At 43.4% G+C, this 24,761-nt stretch overlaps 1 protein-coding gene across 10 annotated transcripts in view; it reads right to left on the bottom strand.

Annotated features, from left to right (window-relative positions):
• The window catches only part of EHBP1 (EH domain binding protein 1), a 270,182-nt gene that overhangs the window by 64,512 nt on the left and 180,909 nt on the right, over positions 1-24,761 (bottom strand). For 5 of the 10 annotated variants that reach the window (XM_083435286.1, XM_083435287.1, XM_083435283.1 and 2 more), the window contains 2 exons: positions 14,555-14,702; positions 8,643-8,756 (listed from right to left, as the gene is read on the bottom strand). In XM_083435286.1, coding sequence (XP_083291412.1) covers positions 8,643-8,756; positions 14,555-14,702 — 262 coding nt within the window. The remainder of the gene's footprint in view (positions 1-8,642; positions 8,757-14,554; positions 14,703-24,761) is intronic. The other 5 variants (XM_083435289.1, XM_083435290.1, XM_083435291.1 and 2 more) reach the window with 1 other exon arrangement.

The following is a 24,761-nucleotide window of genomic DNA, read 5'->3' as shown; positions in this document are numbered from 1 at the left end:
GGGATCAGGGCTGCCTGGGAGTGGGGCCCCAGCCAACACGATGGCTGGGACAAGTTCCACGGGGGGGGGGGGGGAAGCACTGGGACATCCGATCTCGGTGATCATGGGCAGGAGGCGGAGTTACGCTAAGACCAGAACCATGTCATTACCGAGGAGGCAGGTTTAGTCGTTGTTTGAAGACTAACCCTGCCTCCGGGTCTGGCCTTGACCGGATGGATACTGGAATCAACAGGGGAAACCCACATGACCTGAAGGTGTTGCTGTGTAATGCCAGGTCAATGATGAACAAAACCACTGCCATCCACGACCTGATTGTGGATGGAGGATTTGACCTGGCATGTGTGACAGAGACCTAGTTGGAGGAAGCAGATGGGCCTGTTCTTGCCGCTGCTTGCCCACCAGGTTTCACTTACGCACAGCAACCCAGGTCATGTGGGCGGGGAGGGGGGGTTGCAGTGATTTTTAGGAAGTCACTAGCTTGCAGCAGGCGTGCTACTGGGAAGATCCAGTTTTCTGAGTGCGTGTTCTGGAAGTTGGGCAATAGGGGCAGTACAGGATTCCTTTTGGTGTACCGACCTCCCTGCTGCACCAAGGATTCCCTGTCCGAGCTGCTTCAGGTCATGGCGGATTTTCTCCTGGAGACACCTAGTTTGGTTGTCCTAGGGGATTTTAACATCCATGCTGACACGACCTTACAAGGGGCTGCTCGGGACTTCATGGAAAGCATGGCCTCCATGGGGCTGTCCCTGAATAAGTTTGGCCCAACTCATAGTCATGGACATGCTTTAGACCTGGTGTTCACCTCTAGTGACGTGGGTGATCTGACACTAAGTAAAAGTGAAACAAAAGAAGTGCCATGGTCAGATCACTTCCTGGTGCAACTGGACTTCTCCGTGACCCTTCCCCTCTGCAGGGAGGTAGGACCAATTCGGATGGTCCGCCCCCGCCACTTAACGGATACAAATGGTTTCCAGAGAGTGGTAGGGGATGCTTTATCCCATGTTGATGGCCTTTCAGCTGATTCCCTGGTGGCCCGCTGGAATGCGGAGTTAACCAGGGCTATCGACTGTCTGGCTCCGAAGCGCCCTCTCCGATTGCATGGAGCCCGGACAGCCCCGTGGTTTTCTTCGGAGCTGAGGGTGATGAAACAATCGCTGAGACGGCTAGAGCGTCGGTGGCAGAAAACTCACTCCGAATCTGACTGGACACAGGTTAGAGCTCAACATCGAGCCTACCAAGTGGCAATAGCAACGGTGAAGAAGACTTTCTTCACCACCTCTATTGCATCTGCAGAAAATAGTAGCAGGAGACTCTTTCAGGTGGTTCGCAATTTAACGGAACCACCTTTACCACCGGGGCCTTGTAAAGACCCCAAGATCTCCTGCAACGATTTTGCAAAGTTTTTTGCAGATAAAATCACTCATATTTGGAAGGAGCTAGACACCACCATGGGAGCAGGGCTGGGGCGGGAGAGTGCTAGAGCTCTGTCTGGTCAAGTTGCATGGAATCAATTTCAATCCGTTACCCCCGAGGATGTGGACAGGCTGCTTGGACGCGTGAAACCAAACACCTGTCTCCTTGATCCCTGCCCATCCTGGCTAATAAAAGCAAGCCGGGAAGGGCTGAGCGATGGGCTCTGTGGGGTGGTGAATGCTTCCCTCTGTGAGGGAACATTCCCAGATCCGCTGAAAGAGGCGGTCATTAAACCGCTTCTTAAAAAACCATCTTTAGACCCGGCCAGTATGGCCCAGTCTCAAATCTTCCATTCTTGGGCAAGGTGATTGAGCGCTTGGTTGCTGAACAACTCCAGGCACGCCTGGAGGATGCGGTCCATCTGGATCCCTTCCAATCGGGATTCAGGCCTCATCATGGGACTGAAACTGCCTTGGTTGTGCTGGTTGATGATCTCTGGCGAGCTAGGGACAAAGGTGAGAGTTGTTTCCTAGTTCTGCTGGATCTCTCAGCGGCCTTTGATACAATCGACCATAACATCCTTCTGGACCGTCTTGAGGGGCTGGGAGCTGGGGGCACTGTTATACAGTGGTTTCGCTCCTTCATCCTGGGCCGTGTTCAGAAAGTGGTGGTGGGGGATGAGTGTTCAGACCCCTGGGCCCTCACTTGTGGGGTGCCTCAGGGTTCCATCCTCTCCCCCATGCTTTTTAACATCTATATGAAGCCGCTGGGAGAGATCATCAGGGGGTTTGGACTGGGTGTCCATCAATATGTAGATGATACCCAGCTCTACCTCTCTTTCAAATTAGAACCAGTGAAGGGGGTGAAGGTCCTATGTGAGTACCTGGAGGCGGTTGGAGGATGGATGGCGGCTAATGGATTAAAGTTGAATCCTGACAAGACAGAAGTACTGTTTTTGGGGGACAGGGGGCGGGCTGGTGTGGAGGACTCCCTGGTCCTGAATAGGGTAACTGTGCCCCTGAAGGACCAGGTGCGCAGCCTGGGAGTCATTTTGGACTCACAGCTGTCCATGGAGGCACAGGTCAATTCTGTATCCAGGGCAGCTGTCTACCAACTCCACCTGGTATGCAGGCTGAGACCCTACCTGCCCGCGGACTGCCTCGCCAGAGTGGTGCACGCTCTAGTTATCTCCCGCTTGGACTACTGCAATGCGCTCTACGTGGGGTTATCTTTGAAGGTGACTCGGAAACTACAACTAATCCAGAATGCGGCAGCTAGACTGGTGACGGCCGCCAAGACCACATAACACCGGTCTTGAAAGACGTACATTGGCTCCCAGTACGTTTCCGAACACAATTCAACGTGCTGGTGTTGACCTTTAAAGCCCTAAACGGCCTCGGCCCAGTATACCTGAAGGAACGTCTCCACCCCCATCGTTCTGCCCGGACGCTGAGGTCCAGTGCCGAGGGCCTTCTGGCGGTTCCCTCATTGCGAGAAGCAAAGCTACAGGGAACCAGGCAGAGGGCCTTCTCGGTAGTGGTGCCCGTCCTGTGGAACGCCCTCCCATCAGATGTCAAAGCGATAAATAACTACCTGACATTCAGAAGACATCTTAAGGCATCTGTTCAGGGAAGTTTTTAATCTGTGATATTTTAGTGTATTTTTGGTTTCTATGGAAGCCGCCCAGAGTGGCTGGGGAAACCCAGCCAGATGGGCGGGGTACAAATAATTTATTATTATTATTATTATTATTATTATTATTATTATTATTATTAAATTGCATTTTATTTTTGTTATAATTTGATTTTTTATGGAATTCAAATTATAACAATATAGAATGTAATGCTAATAAAATAAGCAACAAATATAACATTAAAAATCATACAACATCTTAGCACAGCGCTTTACAATTGCTACAACAGGCAATTGAATTCATTAAGTGGTCTGCCAAAACTCTTAGAACTTTTCATGAGGTACATGGGGAAAATGGTTTGAGGATCACTGCTGTATATTCAGCTGCTCATATCATATTATATGGCCCAGAGGTTTTTTTAAAAAAGTGTCACTTGTAGACCCATATCTGTGGAAATGTACCTTGAAATGCATTTTGTTCCAAATGTGGCAAAAATTACAATTTTAGACATCTCAAAAACCAACGGTTGCCTTGTGGGTCCTGTTCAATCATCTTCACAGAGAGACTTCTTACTGATAGTAGCTTTCCCTTCATATAGCACTGAATCAGGATCTCAGTCAACTATAAGGTCTGAATGGTACCTGAATAGAACGACTGGCTTACTTGAAGTGTACATTTGTGAGTGGGACACTGGTGACAGAGGATTGGGTATTTCCTCTCACATGACCTCAGGCAGGAGCAAAGACTTGTGGGACACAGGCACTTCCTCCTGAGTTTTTCTAGACTTGCCAAGCAGCAATGTTCACCAAAGCACGTGAAACAAGAATAGCAGCCTGCCTCCCTTCCTGGCTCATAAATCAATAAAAATAGAAGTGACAAAGTCAATAGTACCCCTCCTAAAGGAAAAAACAAAAACAAGTGTGACTGCAGGCCATCATAGGGAGGGTTCCACTGTCCCCAGTGTCCCATTCACAAATCTACATTTCAGGTAAGCCAATCGTTCTATTTATTTCATGGGACGCTGGGAACAGTGGATTGGGACATACCACAGCACTTCCTAATAAATGGGTGGGTCCACACTGCTGACAAAACTTGGTGCAACACTGTACGGCCAAAAGCCACCTCAGTTGAAGACACGGTGACTTGGTCAAATTTATAATGTCTAGTGAAAGTGGAGGGATACAACCAAGTGGCTGCCCTACAAAAATCTATTAAAGGAGCATTAGCCATAAAGGCAGCAGAAGTCGAGGCTGACCCAGAGGAATGAGCAAAATATGAGATGGGCGGGACAATTTCATAGTATCATAAGCTAAGGAAATGCACCCCTAGCTAGTGTAGCTGAAGCAACCTTTCCTCCTAAGGTGGAAGGATGAAAACCGCTGTATATACACTTAAGGCCCTGCGGACATCCAAGGAATGCCAAACTTTTCCGATGTGCGTTTTGGTCACTATAAAGTCGGGAGAATGAGTTCCTATTGAACATGGAATTTGGTAAGAGCTTTTGGTAGAAAGGAGGGACCTTATCCTTATGGAAGATGCGTAAATTCTTATGGAAGATATGTAAATGACCAACAAAGCCAACAGTTCTGAAACCCATCTCACTGAAGTTATCGCAACCAAAAATAGGACTTTAAAGAAAGGTTCTTAAGGAGATTTGGTGTAGCGGTTCAAATGGAGGCCGTTGCAGCGCTGACAGAACAGAATGTAAGTTCCATGGTGGAAATTTGTAAGCTACCCAAGGATGCTGTAACGTAGTTCCTTTGAGGAAACGTTTGATTAACAGATTTTGTGACAATGAAGCACGGCCAACAGAACTTAAAATCGAAGAAATGATGGAAAGGTGATGTTTTAAAGTATTAGGCTATGGGCCATTTTGCAGACCATGTTGGGGATAGCGGACAACATCCAGAACCGTTACTCTGTGTGGCCACAGATGAGAAGCTTTACACCAGGAGGTAAAGGCTGACCATGATGATTGATAAATATGTCTTGTGAATGGACGTCTGGAAGCTAGAATGGTGGAGATAACATTCTCATCCAGACCACGAGATTTCAGTCTATGGCACTCAAACACCATGCGGTCAGGTTCAACCATTCTAAGTTTGGATGAGTCCCTGGCAAAGTACATAGGACAATACAGGAAGATGAAATGGTGGTGTCACTGAAAAAGCCTGAATCTTTGACAGCCAAGGCCTGCGGGGCCATAATGGCGCAACTAGAACCACTTAAGCTTTTTTCAACCTGATCTTCTGGAGGACTCTCGGAATGATGGCTTGAGGAATGAAGGTATACAAGAATTCCTTTGGCCATGTTGTCATTAGTGCATCCCAGGCTTCTGCTTGGTTTTCTTGGAACCGGCTGAAGTAATGGGGTAGCTGACGATTTAGCTTGTGAACAAAGAGATTGACTTGTAGAGGATCCCAGCCGTGTTGAATCTAATGAAACACTGATTTACCTGGGATCTGCTCAACTAATCTGTTTGCTGGCTGTCTTCGCCGGCAATGTGTTCTGCCATGAAGTTGAGGGGATGATGCTTGGCCCAATTGAAGAGAAGATCTGTCTCTTTCTGGAGAGATTCTTAACGGTTGCCTCTTTGACAAGATATGTGGGCCTTCGTTGTTAAATTGTCTGTTTGATGAAGGACGTGATGGAGTTGAAGACAAGAAAAGTGAACATTTGCCAGTCTGGCTGCTCTCAGCTCTAGCCAATTGATGAAGTGAGCGGCCTCTGAGCTTGACCACAGGCCTTGAGTGTAGATTTATTGACAATGACATCCTTGTAAACTGATGCCAATGGTTATCAGACTGCTGCACAGATTTCTGAATGATTTCTGAAGATTGGAGATTTGCACCCACCACAGAATGGACAGCTTGAGTTGAGGAGATAAGAGCAAAGACCTGGGCGATTGTGAATGATTGCCCATAATGCCAAAGTAAAAACCACTGTAGAGTTCTTGCGTGGTGCCCAACATGTAATCTGAGAGGCTGACATGCAGAGTTCTAGAATTATTGACAGACATTTGACTGTCATCCATTTTTGTCTTTAAGATTGCAGCTGCTGCTGCGTAGATTTTGCTGATGTGCTCTGGTGAAATAGTCACAAGATCTTGAACTGTATCTAGCAGGGCGCCTAGGTGAATGATCCTTGGTGATGGGGTCAAGCAGCTTTTTTTGTAGTTGATCAAGAAGCCATGAGATTGTAATGTTTTGAGGGTGATGTGCCAATGGAGATGAGCCTGTTGAAGGGATGTCGCCCAAAGGAGCAGGCCGTCTATGTACGGCTAAATATGAATGCCTTGTAGACGCAGGTGCGCTACTAGGGTGATAATTATCTTTTAGAAAACTTGGGGTGAAGAGGCTAGACCAAACAGGAGACTCTGGAATGGAAAATGATGCTTGTCTATGGCGAACCATAGACACAATTGGTGATCGGAATGCATTTGAACATGAAGGTATGGTTCTCAAAGATTGATGAGAGTCGCTGACGTGAAGAACCTCCCTGGTGGAGGTTAAGGACTCCATTTTGAATTTTTTGTAAGCAACACAGCAATTTAGGAACTTCAGATCAAGAACCGGCCAACATTTTTTAGTGTCCTTCCCCCGCCCCCTTTTTTTATTTCTCCCCCCCCCCCCCGGCACAACAAATAGACTGAACAGAGGCCCTGGAAGTGAGCTGCGAGTGCGAAAAGCCTCGGGTAGGATTTTCCTCTGCTTATCTTTAAATTCAATCAATAAAATGGTGCACGCTAAACGGAGCCTCAGCATGCGAAAAAAGAGCATATTCAGCGACTCTAGGATTGCAATATACAGGGACATTCTGCAAGAAAGTAAACTTAATAAACTAAAGACAAGAATAACTAAGGTTGCTAAGGCAAACAAACAGGGGCGGGGAAGGACGAAATGCTTTTTTGGAATACACACACATATATACATACATATATATATTTGCAAGACTCAAGACAGTTGCTAAAACTAAGGAAAACTAGCAAAGAGAAAGCAACAATAAAATGAGATCAAAACTGAAAAATTATCTGAAGAAGCAGGAGAGCCAGGATAAACACCTTGGGGAGTCAGGCAGGAGAAAAAAACTGAAGAGGAAGTGCCTGTTTCCCACAAGTCTTTGCTCCTGCCAGAGGTCATGTGAGTGGAAATACCCAATCCACTGTTCCCATGAAAAAATAAATTAAATAGATCTTCTATAGCAGACAGCTGTGATTAATATAAACCTAAATTAGTCTACTTTAGTCTATAAACCTAAACAAGTCTCCTGCTATTACTTTCAGAACACAAACGGACATAACCAACAATCCTCACTTTGAGGAGAAAATGAACAAATACTAGGATTTGTTGCCATCATTATAATCAACTATAGCATAGTTATATTAAGGTTACCAGACGTCCCTGGATTTGCAAATCTGTCCCTGGACAAATTCCGTCCCCAGATTTGCAAATCTGTCCCTGGGAAACGTGGCAGCGGCAGCCTCAGCAGCCCGGAGCCAGCTTGGTAGTGCAGTTGGCTCTGGCTGGCTTCAGGAGCTGCTCGCTGCCCTGGCACCTGCCATTTTTCCTCTCCGGAAGTCCCCATATGATGTGTCTTGTGCACAACAGATCATATGGGGACTTCCGGAAAGGAAAAATGGCGGGCGCCACGGCAGTGAGCAGCTCCTGAAGCCAGCCAGAGCCAACTGCACTACCAAGCTGGCTCCGGGCTGCTGACTGCCACTGCCACTGCCGAAGGGGAACCAGGGACGTCCGGTGGTAAAGATCTCCTGCCCCCTTCCCCCTTTGTTTTGACTTATTGGGGGATGCTTGGGAGTCACGGCCGGCAGTTGCCCAGTTTTTTAAAAAACTGCGCATTTATGTTTCACAGGGTGCGAAAGAAGGGCTTTGCACCTTTATACAATATGCATGTGTGCTTGGGCCCAGGGTCTTTTGCCTCACCATCCCCACTACTGACTCCCTGTTGCTACTCAGCTTAATTTTTTTTTTTAAAAAGTCCCCGGATTCATTGAAAAAAATTCTGGTAGCCATAAGTTATAGCAGACTTTAAAAGATGCTGCTATGATTATGGGAATTCTCCCTGTCCATGTGAGATGGGGGAGTTCCTCTCTAATCAACAGAGGCTCACTTTGATCCCTGCTTTAGATGATTCATAATTTGGATGTATAGCCTTAATATATGGGGTCTACTGCCAAGTAAATGTACACAGGGCTTCAGCCTTTGCCATTAGCCACCATTTTCATTTTGCAAATCACTCAGTCATAAAATCTACATAAATTATTGCAGGTAACAATACTGTCCAGTTCAAATTAACTTAAAATAACTACATATGCAGAACAAAAAAAATATTCTGTTAATTCTTACCCCATTTTGGAGATATTAGAAACATATATTAAAATCTTTAATAATCAATCATTTTCTTGTTAACTGAAACCATACTAATCATGCAGAGAAGGCATTCATGAAAGATAAATTAATCCAAGGGTTATAAAGGTCCCAAACAGATGTAATACTAGGCTGACATAATACAAAAGGCACTGATGAGGAAACTGGTGTTAGTCATGCAAAAGACACAAAATAGCCATTAGTTTAATTACCATCAGAATCAAGGTCATTTTCTAGGTTAGTATGTTGATCTTCACCGGCAGTAACAGTGCATTCAGGAATCTCCTCATTAGTAACTACCTCAATATTATCATTTCCACCCTCATCTGTGGGAACATGTCATAACAAAGTTAGTGCTTTTCATCCTGTACATGCACCACAACACATCAATGAAAACTTTTAGTGTTTTAGTGTCAACTGAACACATTCATCATTTATGACACAGAAATGGGAAAAGTCACTGAAATGTAGCAATTGGTCCATAGAAAAATAATGCTCTTCAAAGAAAATATCAGTTGCACACACACTGTATATACATCCTGTTTGTAACATGCCAAGCTGTGCATTGTTAACTTAAATTCAAGTTTACGGCTCAGCCAAGTGGAGAGGATGTTAAAGCACCTACTGGAGTTACACCTGTTTGTGCTGCTACTATGAGTAGACAATAGGATCAGTCTATCACAGATTCCTATGTTCTGTAAAACAGAAGAATAAATCGCTGTGCAGATTAAGAGTATTGCTGCAGCTGTGAGGAAGAGCACACAGATTTTGCTACCCTGTAAATTCTTCTACTCATTTGCCAGATAGAGGATGGGACACTGAACAAAGAGTGATCTCTGTCCACCAGGGGCAGTTTCTTTATATTTGGCTCAGGACAGGATTAGTAGTAGCTGTCCCTAGACTGCTATCCCTGACTTCGGAAAGAGGACATCCTAGCTAACAAGCACCCCACCCCAAGCAATGAACCCCTACATGGAATTCTGACATAAATGGAAAAGGGAGTGGAAATTGGTAATGTGTGCTTATTTGTCCCATGTCCAGAATGGAAACCGACCCAGTGAATATGATTGGTATTCATTGTTGTTGTTGCTTTCAGTCTGGTTGGCCACTGTGAGAACGGGATGCTGCATTAGATTGTCCTGATCCAGCAGACTTAGATTATGTTCACAACCATTCTTCTAGGGCATGCATGACTTTTGCATTGTCTGACACACAAAGCATTATTTCCATCTGGAGTGAGGAGCTCCGATCTTGCTGAGGTCAATGTGCAGCTGAGTGTCTCATCACAATGTTGAATCTAGCCTGAAGATTTCTTTCTTTCTGAGCCTCAACAGTTCTGACCCTGACCTTATTTTTGATGTACTTGGCAATAATCTTCAAATAGCTTAAAGGAGGTTTTATTATTGTTTTTGGGGACATGACTGGTTGCTGTGCTTTCTTGGACACAAAATATGCCTAAGCATTTGTGCAGCTTTGCCCCTGTTAGGAATAACATGTTAAGTGCTACTTGGTGTACAGAAAGTAGCTAGAAAGAATCTCTCTCTCATATAGTAAGAGAACCTGAGGTCATCAAGTTGAATGTTGGAGGATTCAGGGCAAATAAAAGGTAGTACACAGCACCTAGCTAAACTATGTAATTCACTACAACAAAGTGTAGTTATAGCCAACAATTTTAACATAGATTTAAAAGAGAATGAGAGAAATTGAAGGCTGTCAGAGGCTGCTATCCATGTTCTGCCTCTGCTGTTAGGGGCAGTGTGCCTCTGAAAACCCTGTGGGGAAACTGCTATTGCACTTGGGTTCTCTTTGGAGGCTTTCCATGGGCATCTGGCTGGGCACTGAGAGAACAGAATGCTGGACCAGATGGGCTTTTGGTCTGACCCAAGAGGGTTCCTCTTTTGTTTTTATGGGGGTCTGCTGGCATTTGCCATGACACTGATGCGCTTACAAGACTTGTCATGAAAGGGTGCCCCTATATTCTAGAAGGTTTCACTTTATCTTTGAATATTGGTGAACATTCTAATGTTTGGACCTTGTAAACTCAATGTGCTTTCTTCTAGCTGACTTACCTTTTACACTTTTTACATCACAATTGGATTTGCCCCTTCTATTCCTCCTGCAGATGCCTGTTGCCACCCCCAAATCTGCTCTGGTGTGTTGGACAGATTTATGGAACACAGGAGTAGAAAGGGAGAACATTCCATTGTGCAAGGAGAATGCTTTGAGTCACTAGAATACTGATACATTGAATAAAACCTATTATGTGCAGCACTCAAATTTGAAGTCTGATTTTGCCTTTCATATCACCTTAGAACATGATTTTCTGCCTTTTTATATAATTGCAGATCCAACTTGACAATTTTGGGCACAATTTGGAAGGGAAGGGCTGGTGGGAGGGCCAGGGCTGGAAGGGAGGAATGCAGTATTTTTTTCCATACCCCCCCTTTTCATTTTAGAAAATGATCTGTTATCAGGGGCGAAGGAAGGCTAACCAGCATCCAGTGTGGGGTGTCGGGGCAAACCACCCAGCGGTGCATGTGCGTGCAATGTATGTACTGCGCATGCATGGGGCTACACACGTGCATGCGTCGTACATACTGCGCACGCATGCGCAGCTGGGCAGTTTGCCAACGGCACCACTTGAGCACCATGTGGATGGTGGTGGGATCCCTTCACCGCCACTGCAGTCATGAGCGGAGGATCCTCCGCATGCGGCTGCAGCGGCTGGGGCCAGTAGGGCGAGCCCCCCGTGGGGTCCCTTCTTGTCACCCCCCTCAGAGATTGAACCGGGCACACCATTCTCTGCCACTGTCTATGATCTCCTGATTTTGGCTGGGAGATTTCCCATCAGTTTTGAGTTTAAACAGGGAAAGCTTGGGGTAAGTCACCCATCTCTTTTTTTCTTCAGTAAACCTCCAAAATGGCAAAATTAGAAACATGCCAAACTCATAATTTTCTCTAAAGTATTCAGACAACATTTTAGGAGTAAAAACATGGTGCCACCAAAAATGGGTACAAGCCTTACTATAAGCCATTCTGCTGAAACTCTAAAACTGCAGGTCTCAAGAGAGGGTTGTGAATCTACTGGTTATCTTCTGGAACACTGCTTGGTATGTCTCCAGTCACCTGGATCCACACCCTGTCTGTAAACCTGAACATTTCCCGTGTGCAGAAATTTCACTCTGTCAGCTTGAAGAACAAGCTGACTCCTCAAGGAGTGCCATGTATCTGATCTCTCCTTGCTTGTTTCTGTACAACAGCACCATCACATTAACTAAACTGTTTATAGTGTCAATCCATTTAGCTTGTTCTGAGCATGCCAGGTGGAATTGTAGCGTTGGAAGGTCTCCAAAGGGTCATCTAGTCCAGCCCTCTGCGATGCAGGAATCACAACTAAAGCATCCCTGACTGATGGCCATCCAAACTCTGCTTAAAAATCGCCAATGGAAGAGAGTCCACAACCTCCTGACGAAGTCTGTTCCATTGCCTAGCAGCTCTTATTGTCAGAAGGTTATTCCTAATGTTTAGTCAGACTCTCCTTTCTTATAATCTAAATCCATTAGATTGGGTCCTAGCCTCTGGAACACGAGAAAACAAGCTTACTCCATTTCCCATGTGACAGCCCTTTAGATATTTGAAGATGGCTATTGTATCACCACTCAGTCTCCTCTTTTCCAGACAAAACATACCCAACTCCCTCAACTGTTCCTCATAAAGTTTGGTTTCCAGACCCTTTAACATCTTGGTCATCCTCCTCCTCTATGAGCAGTAGGTGGTCACAACTTTGAAGCAGAACTGTGCTGAGCTGCAGCTCTAGGCACTGAGTCAGTCATGGAAACAACACAATGAGTAAAATGAGATAAACTGGTGTTATGCTTGATTATCTGTGGGGAGAATGAAAGCTGGGAAGATCAATGTTGTCAATGTCAACACTGAAACTAACAGACAAATAAGAAAGTTCTACACAGATGTAATGGGGTATATTGTATTGAACACTCAGAATGAGTACAGAGGAAAGGGTATAAATATGTGCCCTTATCTTTAATATATTATTCAAAAAAATAGCAGACTTGTGTTGATTTTTTATATTCCAAAAATGAGGGGTGCTATTTGGGAATTCCAAAGATATTTTGCTTAGATTAATATAATTTAGTTAAATGTGTGTACAGTTGCATTGAAATGGTTTAAAATGATTGCCAAGACTTGTAGTTGTATTACATATTAATAGTTTTTAATTTTATTCAGCATTACTGACATCTTCAGAAGGTAAAATTAAAATTATTTGGTTTTCCGAAAGCAGTTTATGTGCTTCTTCACCAAATGTAGACTTGCCAAGGTAAATGTTGTGCTGAGGCTATGGCGGAAGCAAGGCCCTCTTGGGGTGTTAATGCTGTGAACTCCTCCATACTAAGTTGCATATATGTGTAAATAAACCATATCTCATAAAGACACCACGGTCTTCCACTGTGCCTCATTCCAAAGGAAACATGAACCCTGGGTAAGTGCCTGGAACCCCATGAATCTCACACGGAGACTGAGGCGGCAGGCAACAATATCCATTAGCAGCCATACACTGGCCTTCTACAGAGCAACAGCAGGATATAAAAATAGTTGTGTGGCACTGATATGAGCAGGGAGAAAATCTGACAGCTGATGGACACACATGGCAAGTAAATGATCAGGCAAGAAGATCTACAAACATATGTTCTAAATGCACACTTAAAATATTTTAGGTGTATATCCCCTCCCCCCCCCCCGATGTTGCCCTGGTGAAACGACTCCCTTAGCACTACAATGAAGACAAGCCACAGTGTTTGAAATAGCTCATAAGTCATGATCAGCTAAATATGTTTTGAGGGGAGTTAAATCTTACCAAAAATGCCAAATGAGCTTCACCCCCCTTTTTAAAGTGCCTCATTCAAAATCAAGACAAAAGAAGAGAAGGAAGCTATAAGACTTTTTGTGCTTGTGCCAAATAAAAGATTATCTCTGAGAGTGCTTACAAATTCAGTAAAGACAAGGACAAGTCTAGAGGGGGAAAACAATAGAAAAATATTCAATTTCCCTCGACAATTTAACCGGTGGCCAAAATTAAAGATAAAAAAGCCTGCAACCTATGTACTAATAAAATTAACATACTAAATTGAGATGAAAAATGCAAAAAGAGATGTGAAATTACATACGTGTGGCATCTACAACTACTGCTTGACTTGTTCACACGCAAGTAACTTAAATCCCTGTGCATTTTGCTGCTGAATTTGGACTGTCAAATTCCTGCAAAATGCTAACATTATGCCAAGTGTAGGTCTTGTCCAAAACATTTAATAAAGATTTGTTGAACAAGCTATTAAAGGCTGCATGGAAGCAAATAGGATTAGCTGCTGCACCTATGTTTTGGTATAGCCCTAAAAAGATACTAAAAGAATCATAGAACTTTATACTTGCAAAGGTGTTGCAGATCATTTACTCTAATGATCTGATGCCACAATGTTTCACAGAAACATTAAAGAACGGTGTTCTCAAATTAATTAATTATATGTATATTCCCCCTTTCCATCTTAACACATGACTTTCAGGATGGGTAACCATCACAAAACAATTACCAATAAATCAAAACCAGGCCCGGTGATCATTGTATCCAAGACAAAGAAAGTCTTTGTCTGTGCCTAAACTTGGGACATTCTTCTTCTCCTAGTGGAACTAGCTTCATTTAGTTAAACAAGAGCCTTTTGTACACACGTGTTCTGAAGTGAATTGTCCCACTACACATCAAGTTGTGTAAACTCACCCCAAGGGGTATTTCCCTAACAAAGCCTTGCTCTGTTGTAATTGGACACACCTGACGCCTGCTATCTGAATCAGTTGTTCTGATACATCCCTGATCTCAAATACAATAGTTCTGGCTACATCTAGCTCAATAATTTTATTCACGTTGTGAAGAGAAGCGCTATTCTTCTGACTGTGTGAAATTAAGAGATATGGCATATATCTATAGATACGTGTATTTGGTGAACAAAAATTACCAGTAAGCTCATTTGAAGTCTGAATAAAAGCAAATTTCAAGAAGGTCTTCCTCAGGTTTCTGCGTTGCCATAGGAATGAGATACAAGGTTTCTTAACTCACCTCCAGATGCCTTTGACCTTTCTTTCAACTTTTCTGCAGCCATTTCACTGTAGCTAGGAAGTTCTGACATCTTCACTCCAGATCGAGCTTCTGCTATTAGCTGACGAGCTCTCTCTCTCAGCTGCCGACGCCGCTCTTCATCTTGCTGCTAAGATATATTGAACAGTTGCCAACTCAGTAATTGACAGAAATGCAATTTCATTCTCAATCTGATCATCATGATAGTAACTGGTTTACAGCATGGTGCTTGGCCCATGTTATAAATAGGAAGCTCCATATCAGTTGGGTGTCAACAAAACACTTTTTAGAGCCATCCTGGAATCAGTTCTTTTTTTTAACCCTAATAATGTCTCCAATTATTGTATTAGATCTTTAAAAAATTAACTGGTTTATAAGAATGTAATCTGAGGCTGATAGGTACCCAAAACTTATGGCCACCATGCAACACCACAGTATGTTCAAGTCTTACTGATTTCAAAGTGCTAATACATCTTTAAAAGGAGATGTACACAGTCAAATAATGAATGGAAAGAATTACAGTTCAGCCCCGGTATCAGAAAGAAGCTCCATTTATATTAGTAGGTTCACTCTTATTTAATATTGATACTGGTGCAAAATGGAAATACACTAAGCTGAAATTTTATTTTCTAACAATCCCTACTGAATCAGTATTTAAAATATTAAAATATTAAAAAGCTATGGATACTAAGATCTTCCCACTTTGGAGGAACAAAATATTTTAAAGCTTGTTATGGAAATATACATTTGTTTTGGAATTCCTGTTTGACAGAATAAGTACATGTAAAATATCTGCCTGTAACAGAGGAATATTCTGAAGGTTTCTTCTCTTAAGTTAAGCAAATCAGGACTTGGTTAATACTTGAATGGAAACCCCAAGTGATGAACATTGCATATGGAGGAAGGCTGGGATAAAAACATTAACACACAATTAACTTGAAAGATATACATTGCTCAAGGAAATAATCAAATTACCAGTGTAAATTCTTTCGTTCTAGAGTGAGCCTGGTGGACTATATCATCCTGGCCAAGTGTCAGAGAGAATTAAACACACTCCAGGTAAAGGTATGTGTTATGTAAGCCCCTTCTCAGTACCCTTCTCCAACACCTGAACAGAATTGTGGCAGATATAGGGAATCTCTTTTAGCTGGAGTGCCAGATTCAAATGCCTTCCAAGGACTGCATTCCAGTGTTGGGCAGGGCAAAACAAAGCAGAATAAGGCAAGAAGTAAAAAAGAACAAATAAAGAAAAATAAAGAAACACAATTCACTCAAATGGAATAAAGCCAAATAAAACTAAAATACATTCAAAAACTGAGCACACACAGCCTTCCAAACACGATCCTCCTAGTCCCAGGCCCCACAACAGCAGAAGTCCAAGAAGGATCCTCATGTCCCACAAGCACAAACACACACATGCGCGCACACATCTGGAAGATGGAGCAAGCTTGTTTTCTCTTGCTCTGGAGGGTAGGACTTAAACCAATAGATTCAAGTTACCAGAAAGCAGATTTCAACAAAACACCAGGAAGAACTTTCTGACAGTTAAGAGCTGTTTGACAGTGGCATGGACTCCCTTGGGAGATTGTGGACTCTCCTTCCTTGGAGGTTTTTAAGCAGAGGCTGGATGGCCATCTGTCGTGGATGCTTTAGCTGAGATTTCCTGCACTGCAGGGGACTGGACTAGATGCCGCCCTTCCAACTCTACAATCCTACGATTCTATCAGGTGCGCCAACTCTAGGTGGTGGAGGTGTCATCAGCATCCCCAGTATTCCTTAGCAGTGGGTTCAACACCCAAATATTGAGGGGATCGAGAAGGCCAAACTGTGAAGCTGAGTATGGCACAGCATCAAAGGCAGGCTCCTCCTGAGTGCAAGAGAGGAGGAGCCATGACAACTGAAGCTGCATGGCGCCAGGCAAGGCCTCCTTCCAACAATGCGCCTCCTCCTGACAATGCAACATCAAGCATACAACATCAAGCATGCACCTTCGGCCCAAGGTAGTGCCTCTGGATTCTATGATATACTCCGCTTCACAGAGTGGGCCTTTATAGAACATTACAGAATACATGCTTACCTGGAAGTAAATTCCATTGAACGCAGTGAGAAGTAGAGTAGATAGGCAAACAATTGGAATGTTAGTAAGATTAGCAAAAGGAGCACAGCAGTTTCTGTTGTTCCTTTTCCACTAGCCTGGCCAGGATCTGTCCACTGCCAGATCTTGTGGGCAGTGCTTACACAGCAGTGCAATGGGGGTTCTCAGAAAAGTCCCAATTGAAGCCCAGTAGTTCTGATCAGCATTGAAGGCACTTGCTTAGGTGTAATCAGGCAAGAAAGTTGCCTAAAGATGTGGTGTCATGTAAATGATGTACAATGACTGGAAGGTAGGCAGGGCTCGCTGGGACATGCATGGCCAACCAGATTGAGTGGCCTAGAAGGCCAGATTAGGCTCATGGTCTAGACGTTTTCCACCACTGGGTTGCAGAAAACTGTATTAGTGGAAACTGTTCCGGTTCAGCTTTCTATATGTAGGAAAGTTTTCAATAGGCAGCTGGTTTATTTATTTTTTGTTTAAATTGCTGACTGCTTTGCCCATGTTGCCCTGACAGAGCATAGGATTCCCCTGGTTGCTGGTGCCATAAGGAACACTGGATCTGCTACCCTGCTGCCTGCCAAGCCACTGCACATACTTCCTTCTAGAATTGCCCACACAGTTGTCTTTCCCATTCAGGATACCCTTCATCTCAGATGCTGTTCAATAAAGGTTTTGACATTGCCATATGTGATTCTCCTGACTGGCTCAGGTATGCTTGAGTATTGGGGACCTCTCCTCCTTTTTGTAGCATGGGTTTGCTGGATCTGAACCAAGGACCTTCAGGATACAATATATAACACCTAGGCCAGGGGTGTCCAAACTTTTTTCAAAGAGGGCCAGATTTGATGAGGGTAGGAACTGCCTGTGGGGGCCAGATTAAACTGACCAGTGGGCCGGAATGGTCCCCCAAAACGGACTATGGACATGCCTGACCTAGGCTCAGGCTCCTCCTCCAGCCCCTGTACTCCTAGCATCTAAGCCTCAGCCTTGGAGCTGGCTGGGAAGGTGGGTGAGTGGGGAATGACCTATGATGCCTTATGTGGTAGCTAAATTGTTAGAGGACTCTAACCACTGTATTTGCAGTGTGGGTTTCAGACCCTGCTGCTCCCTTACTTTTGCCTCCGCCACAACTTCTTTTGCTCAGCATGAAAAAGTGAATGGAGGCATATTCCCACATCCCCTGGTAGGGCTCAAACTTCCATCTCCGATCTTCTGTGGTGCTCCTGGCGTGCTCTGAGCCAAGGCTGCTGCAGCACAATGCCTTCCCCCCCCGGCATGCGCCTCTCTCTCAGAACCGCTTTCAACTTTTAAAAGAACAATTTTTTTTTAAAAAAATCTGATTTTAAGTTTAGGCCGTGTGCCTTCAAAACAAAGCACAGCTGCTCGAAGCATGTTGCCTCCACTCCCCACATCTTCTTCTATTTACTGCGATGTCATAAGAGCATTTAAAAAATCCAGACATTTCGCAAAAAATTTAAAAATCTGCCTGGACATAAATTTTTACCCTGAAAAAAAGTACATGTCCAGGAAAAACCAGACATAAGGCAACCCTAAGTTAATTGACTTTCTCCATGTGTAGGCGGCATGTGGCACTTGCTCTGGCTGCTGGATTGTGGCAGTATTTCTAAGAATGCTATGGACACAATTACTGTTTTTGTATTTCCTGGTAGTGTTTTTCCTTTCTTCCAAGCATGAGGATGTACTGTAGGGGTCAGCAAACTTTTTCAGGAGGGGGCTGGTCCACTTTCCCTCAGACCTTGTGGGGGGCTGGACCCCCCTCTCCTGAAGGGACCCCCCGTGCCGCCATTCACGTCGCAGCCACTGTCTCGCCTTTGGCAGCGTCGTCGTCTGCCTTGACCAGGGGTCTGTGGGGCGCAGAGCCCATGCCACTGGCCTGGGCAGCGGTGGAGGCAGCCTCCCCGCTGCTTCCTCCTACTTGGCTCTTGGCCATACGCGGCTGAGTCAGCGGGAAGAAAGGGGCATCGCCCAGAGGCATCTGCAGTTTGGGATTGGCTGCAGGAGCTTCCTGTAGCCAATCCAAAGCTGTGCCAGCATCACAGAAGTCAGCCCCCGTGCGGCAAGCTCTCTGCACCATGGCGCTTTAGAGCAGGGACTGACTGAGTGGGTGGCAGGGTCCGCAGGCCGGATTTACAAGCCCAATGGGCCACATCCGGTCCCCGGGCCTTAGTTGGCCGACCCCTGGTGCACTGGATACAGTGGTGCAGTGGCAAACAGATGGCTATTAGCTCAAGGTCTGGATAAAACCCCAAATCATTAATGTAGTCCAGCAAAAGCTCTTCCTGACAATAATTTCCAAGAGTTACAATCACCAGCACCACACTGGAACGTTTAAATTCTCATTTCAGTTCATATTATCAATCAATGAATCTGAGTATCTATCATTAACTATAATCAGCCCTGCCCTTTGCTTGTTCTAAAAGTGAGGTGTCTGCTGAAAAAAGGGGGTGTTTTATCTATCCACACATATTCCTAGCTTGATGCACTACTGCCTTGTTTATAACTCTTCCAAAATTAATACTCTCAGGAATCAATGCTCAAGTACCATGTGCAGAATCATACACATACCCACAAACCGGTCCTTATATTACTTTGCATGCTCAGCACTCCAAACAGCTACAAAATATTATGTGAGGCCATTGGATTAGCACTGCTGGGTAAGATACAATCAAGTTTTGCTTAGAAAGTCCAGATCCAAGTACAATGGCTGGCGGAGAAATAAGCGTCCTTAAGTTTTGGTTTTAGACAAACACTGTTGCACAGAAAGTCTGTGTCTGTGCTATTATTTCAAAGGGCTGAATTTTTGTGAGCACACCTTAACTTTGTTACAATCTTTATTCACCCTAAATAGCCAAAATATCAAGCTTATGATTACCTTATGAACCCATTATATGCATTTGGGGATAGCGTATTCTTGTTTTAGTGAAATGCCACCAAAACAAAGCGCCCCCCCCCCAAAAAAAACACACACACGTGGAGAACAAATCAGCAAATCTTGTCACTGCAATGAAGCAACAGAAAACATGACAGAAGCAGACATACATACATACAAAGAAAGAAAAGCAGCAGCAGCATGTGAACTGTAACAGAAACACCTGTTTTTAAGTGAAAAATGCACAGTGACAACTGAACACACCAAGTAATAAAAAATGCCAATCATTAATGTGTTGAATGGCTATTATTCAGTGATGAAAAAAAGGATACATCATGGACCAAAATTGACTGATATTTCTCCTAAGGTATTTGTAGATGGCCTTCAAGTAAGTTGTTGCAGTCTGCAAAAACAGTACTAGCAATTTACTTTTCTTACAAAGAATGGTAAGACATGGAATAATCCACACCTGGCATTGCTCATTAAGTGTCCTGCAACATACCAGTTTTTAGCTTAAGCAATCAGTAATAAAACAAACACAAAATACTAATTAGGGACATTTTACCCATTTCCATGTAAATTGTTTGTTTGTAGCTATTTACTCATCATTGTTCTTGGTACAATAGGAAAAATGCAAATGAATGAATCAGAATGCAGCCCTAATGGGACTTTCTGTTTATAACCATTAGCCCAGAGGTGTGCTGTAATTCAATCCTCAAGCAGCAAGATTTAGCCTCATTAACAGCTTGCATGGGCAGGTTACAACTCATAAAACCCTACAGTAAACAAAGTATATGGACACAGCACAATATCTTGAGCCTGATTGACAGAATACTGTTTTCCTATCAGATTGCCTTGATTTACTTTTCTGCTAATGTCCTAACACTATAAAGACAATTTTGCCCGGGCCTTGGAGCTCTGTTGCAGAATTGCATATTTGATTTGTTTGCTTTCACACTCGAAAAGGCACATCCAGCAACAATCCCATCAAAAATATACATTTAATCTACTCACTACATTCAAACTACTACAAATTCAGTTCCATTTATGGCCAACCAACTGATACCTCAACCTGTTTTACTGCAACTCCGTATATTTATGTTATAAAGTAAAGGTCACATCCCTACCTGGACCCTTGGCATGTATGGATCTACAACATCAAACAACCAAACTGGGAATAAAAAACTCAGAATAAATAAATGCAACAACAAAAGGATAGATTTGCTATGAATGTTCACATTGGTCTAAATGAGTTAGTATAAAATCTATTTAACAACTGACCAGGAGCACTTAATGGCCCAGTATGATAGAGAAGTTGACACAGAGGGAAAATCATCTATCTTCCTAAATTGTTGGTTCAGTTCGGAGGAAGAACCAGTAACTTGCAGCAGATTGGCTACTGCCAATGTCTTACAGAATCCCAACATTTCTACATAAAGTTGTAGGGGAAAGTCTGAATGTTACTTTAAATATTATTGAAAGTTTCTTCTTGCTGAAGTTTTCCACTCTTGTCAGTTGTTGATGAATTGACTTGATTACTCTGCTGTCTGCAGAGGGCCTGTTCAAAAGAGATATCTGAACATCGCATGAATGTTAGGTATTCAAGTACCTCTTCCCATTAATGTACCTGAACTACACCATTTTAAAAACATAGTTACCCCCTTGGCCTTCTAACAACCACCCTACAAAATTATGTATGAGGACAGATCAAATAAAGATAGTCATGATAGCAGTTTTCTGCAACTTGGTAACCACCAGATATTTTGGACTACAACTCCATCAGCCTCAGACACCATGGGCATTGTTCAGTGATATTGGAAACTATAGTTCAAAACAGCTGAAGGGCACCAGATTGCGGAAGGCTGCCGTATAGTGTCTCTTGCTTTTGATAAATTGCTGTTAAAAAGTGTCCCTGGGGAATGCATTTTAGACCTGGAATAGATCACATTTCAAGCATCTGGAATTTCTTCTCCTCCCCCCTTCCCCGCATTATGACTTACATCACGTTGGTTAAGACATCGTAAGTAAAACAGAGTTCAACAGTTTCTGGGCTGTATCCAACACTGGACAGCACGAGGGTCTCTTCCTTCCCTCCCCTCCCACTTGTGCCCTGTCCCCATTTGTTTTGGAGGGTCTCCCATCCCACTGGGAACACATTCTGAGGACATGGGGTGGGGGATTGCAGGTGACAAGAGAGGAAGAGTAATTTCCACTGCACGTTATGCAAATGAAACTGCAGTGTTGGATGCTACCATCTTAATGGTCCCAATCTTATCATACGGAAATAGTGCGTTTGATATTTCTTTCTTTCGGATATTGGAATGCTGGTTGCCAAAGGAACGACTGAGAGCGGGCTGGAACACAGCCAAAGCTCTCAGGAAGCTCAAACAGGAAGCTCTAACACACACCAAGACAGTTTTTCAGAACAGGAAGAGGCTGGGGCTGATCCAATAAGTCCAAAGAGTCGGCAAATGGGAGGGCTGCTAGACAGGAAGTAAAACAAGAGATGTAAGGGACGACGGTTTAATATATTCTGCAGCAACCGGAAGGGGTCTTCAGAAGGGTTATCTTGAATGATAATGTTGGTGGCTTCGTTAGAGCCTCCCAGAGCTATTTGTTTGTTTTTTGCAATCAATCCTCCTTTTTAATTACCTACGCTTACTGTGTTATCAAGCTGGGAACCTGGACTCCTGACAGCATTCACAATATGCAATCTGTTGATTACATGGAGCAGAACTAGATCTTGCAATTGACAAACACTTTGATCTAGTATAACAAAACAACCACAACATAACTATTAGGTGATGCCATTTCACTGCATATTTCTTCTCCTAATGGCTGGTAGGCAATGATAAAGTCAATGGTGCTGTCAGGGAAGGAATTTGTGCCCCCCCCCCAGTAGAAGGGCCAGCTTACTACCTTTTGAAGTAGGTGTGGTAATACACATTGTCATCTGGAAAGAGTAGCATTAAGTCAGGAGTCTAAAATTACCTAACTGTACTGGATGAGAGGAGGGGCCTCACAATGATGTCACATTACATGATACAGCACAATGAACATTATCAGAAAGAAGAAAGAAATGTGGAGTGGTGGCAGTTCTCTGGTAATTTCTAAGTTCACCTTCAGCAGAAGGATATGATGGGGGGGGGGATACACAGGGGCATTGTGCTGTCCACAGGTGCCCAGTGTGCGTGTGTGTGTGTGCCACCCAAGCGGGGATGGAGTGCATTCACCCAGCCCTTGTCCCTCCCGCCCTGGCGCAAAGGGTGAAGAGCACCCTCTGTGCCCTCTCCCCGCCTGATGCGTGAGCGCCTGCCTATCAGCGGCGGGGGCTGGGCGAGCAGAGAGGGGGCTTGTCTCATGCCCCCCAATATTCTGCGCCTAGGGTCACAGCCCCCTGCCCTCTGCTACACCACTAAAAAATACCTCATACAACACAACATCGGGCTATAAAGACAGAGCGCCTCCTCACACAAAATCTATTTAATTTCCAGAAAGCTCCATTATGATGAGCAAAAAAAAAAATATTTTGCCATACAAAGAACAGATAAAAACCTGCATACGTTATATCAAGGGTGCTAGGATATTTCCCTCCGCTTTACATTTGCCTGTGTTGTCTCCATTTGAAGTTTGAAATGGCACCCGTATTTTAAAAAAGTAATCACTTATAGGTAAATAATTCATGTGTTGCCCATGTCTTTCATACATAAAGATGGCACATAAAAATTTAGCCTGGTATGTCTCCCCCGCCCCACTTTGTAATAGTCTAAATTTCAGCAACATGAATCCCTAGGTAGTAAAACTTCTACAACATTACGGGCAAACTCTTCAGGAATAAATAATATAATTCCTTGTTTCCCTCTTATAGAAAAAAGTGTTTGAATGCAATTTCTATATTTCACAGTTCACCGACATCTCGGCAAGCTTTCTTCCACTGCTTCAATGGTGCTACTTTTAATTTTATCCTCCTTAGTCCTAGTAATTAAAGTGATCAGCAGTGGCATCCCAACGGCTTTGACACAGCCACATCCCCCCTAACAGACTTCTGCTTTTAAGGGGAATGAGAAGAAAAAGAACTAAAGTTTCATTTCACAGGAACAAGAAAATCAGGCCCCTCGAATTCTTAACTTTATCCAATTGTTCTTTCAGCAGCCTTTGGATCTTAAGAAGCAAATAAAAATGGCTGCCATTAGGGGGTCCTTTTTGTACTTGCCGCAGATGTCAGTGAGTGACATTACTTTGGTCAAAAATGATGCTGTGGGTTGGTGAAGGTGAATTATAATGTGAGAATGCAGTTAGTGAGATGATTAATCTATTCATAAACCCTTCAAGAAAATAAAACATTTAAGCCCACAACACTTTTTAAGAAAAAAACAAAGACCAGGTGGTTAATGGATTAGAGAAAAAACAAATCCACAATTCCAGCAAAAGTATTTTTTCCTGTTTTTTAACAATATTTTGCTGAGTTTGAACTAATTATGAATATGTTTCACTGCATTATATAAAGTTACACAAAAAGCCCTGCCAACATTCATCACATTTGTTTTATGTTAACACAACCCCCCCAAAAAACTTCAGGGTACAGAAATATAAATAATATTCATTAAATCAAAATTACTGTGTTAAACATAAAATGAAAATATTACACTGCATTACATTGAAAGCATTTAACAGAGCTCTCTCTCAAAATTGTCCATGACATGCCCCAATTACATAATCCAGCTAAGAAAAAGAACTTGACTGCTACCCTTTTCATCGTTAGACAGCAAGAACGGCTTTGTTATTAGCCATTTAGAAGGCAAAAGAATTCTCCTTCTTGTCCAGAGGCAAGGATTACCAAAAAGGTACCTATTCACATGCTACAGAACAAAGAGGGGAAAAAATTAAGAAAAAAAATTACAAGATCTTTAAAGGTTTGGGCAGGCTGGATTTTTAGTGTAAGCTTGGTCAGCTCTTGTTTGCATAAATAGGATTTGGGATGAAACATTACAACTGTTTAGAAGATCTTTTCAAACCATTTCAAACTTTTCTTATGCTGGTTTATAATATAACCAGACATGCTTGTAAATGGCCACACCTGCTCATTTCTCTTGGGATGGCCTGATCTCTCCCGCTTCTAACAAAGAAAAGGGGGAGGGAGGGTGTAAGGGAAAGCAGCCTCTCTTGTTTAAAAACAGAGTGGAAAGTCAAAAAATTTCTCAAGT

Source organism: Podarcis tiliguerta, assembly GCF_965153285.1.
Source record: "Podarcis tiliguerta genome assembly, chromosome: 3".
NCBI classification, from domain to species: Eukaryota; Metazoa; Chordata; class Lepidosauria; order Squamata; family Lacertidae; genus Podarcis; species Podarcis tiliguerta.
The sequence above is the reverse complement of the archived record's forward strand: the minus strand, read 5'-3'. Positions and strand labels throughout refer to the sequence as shown.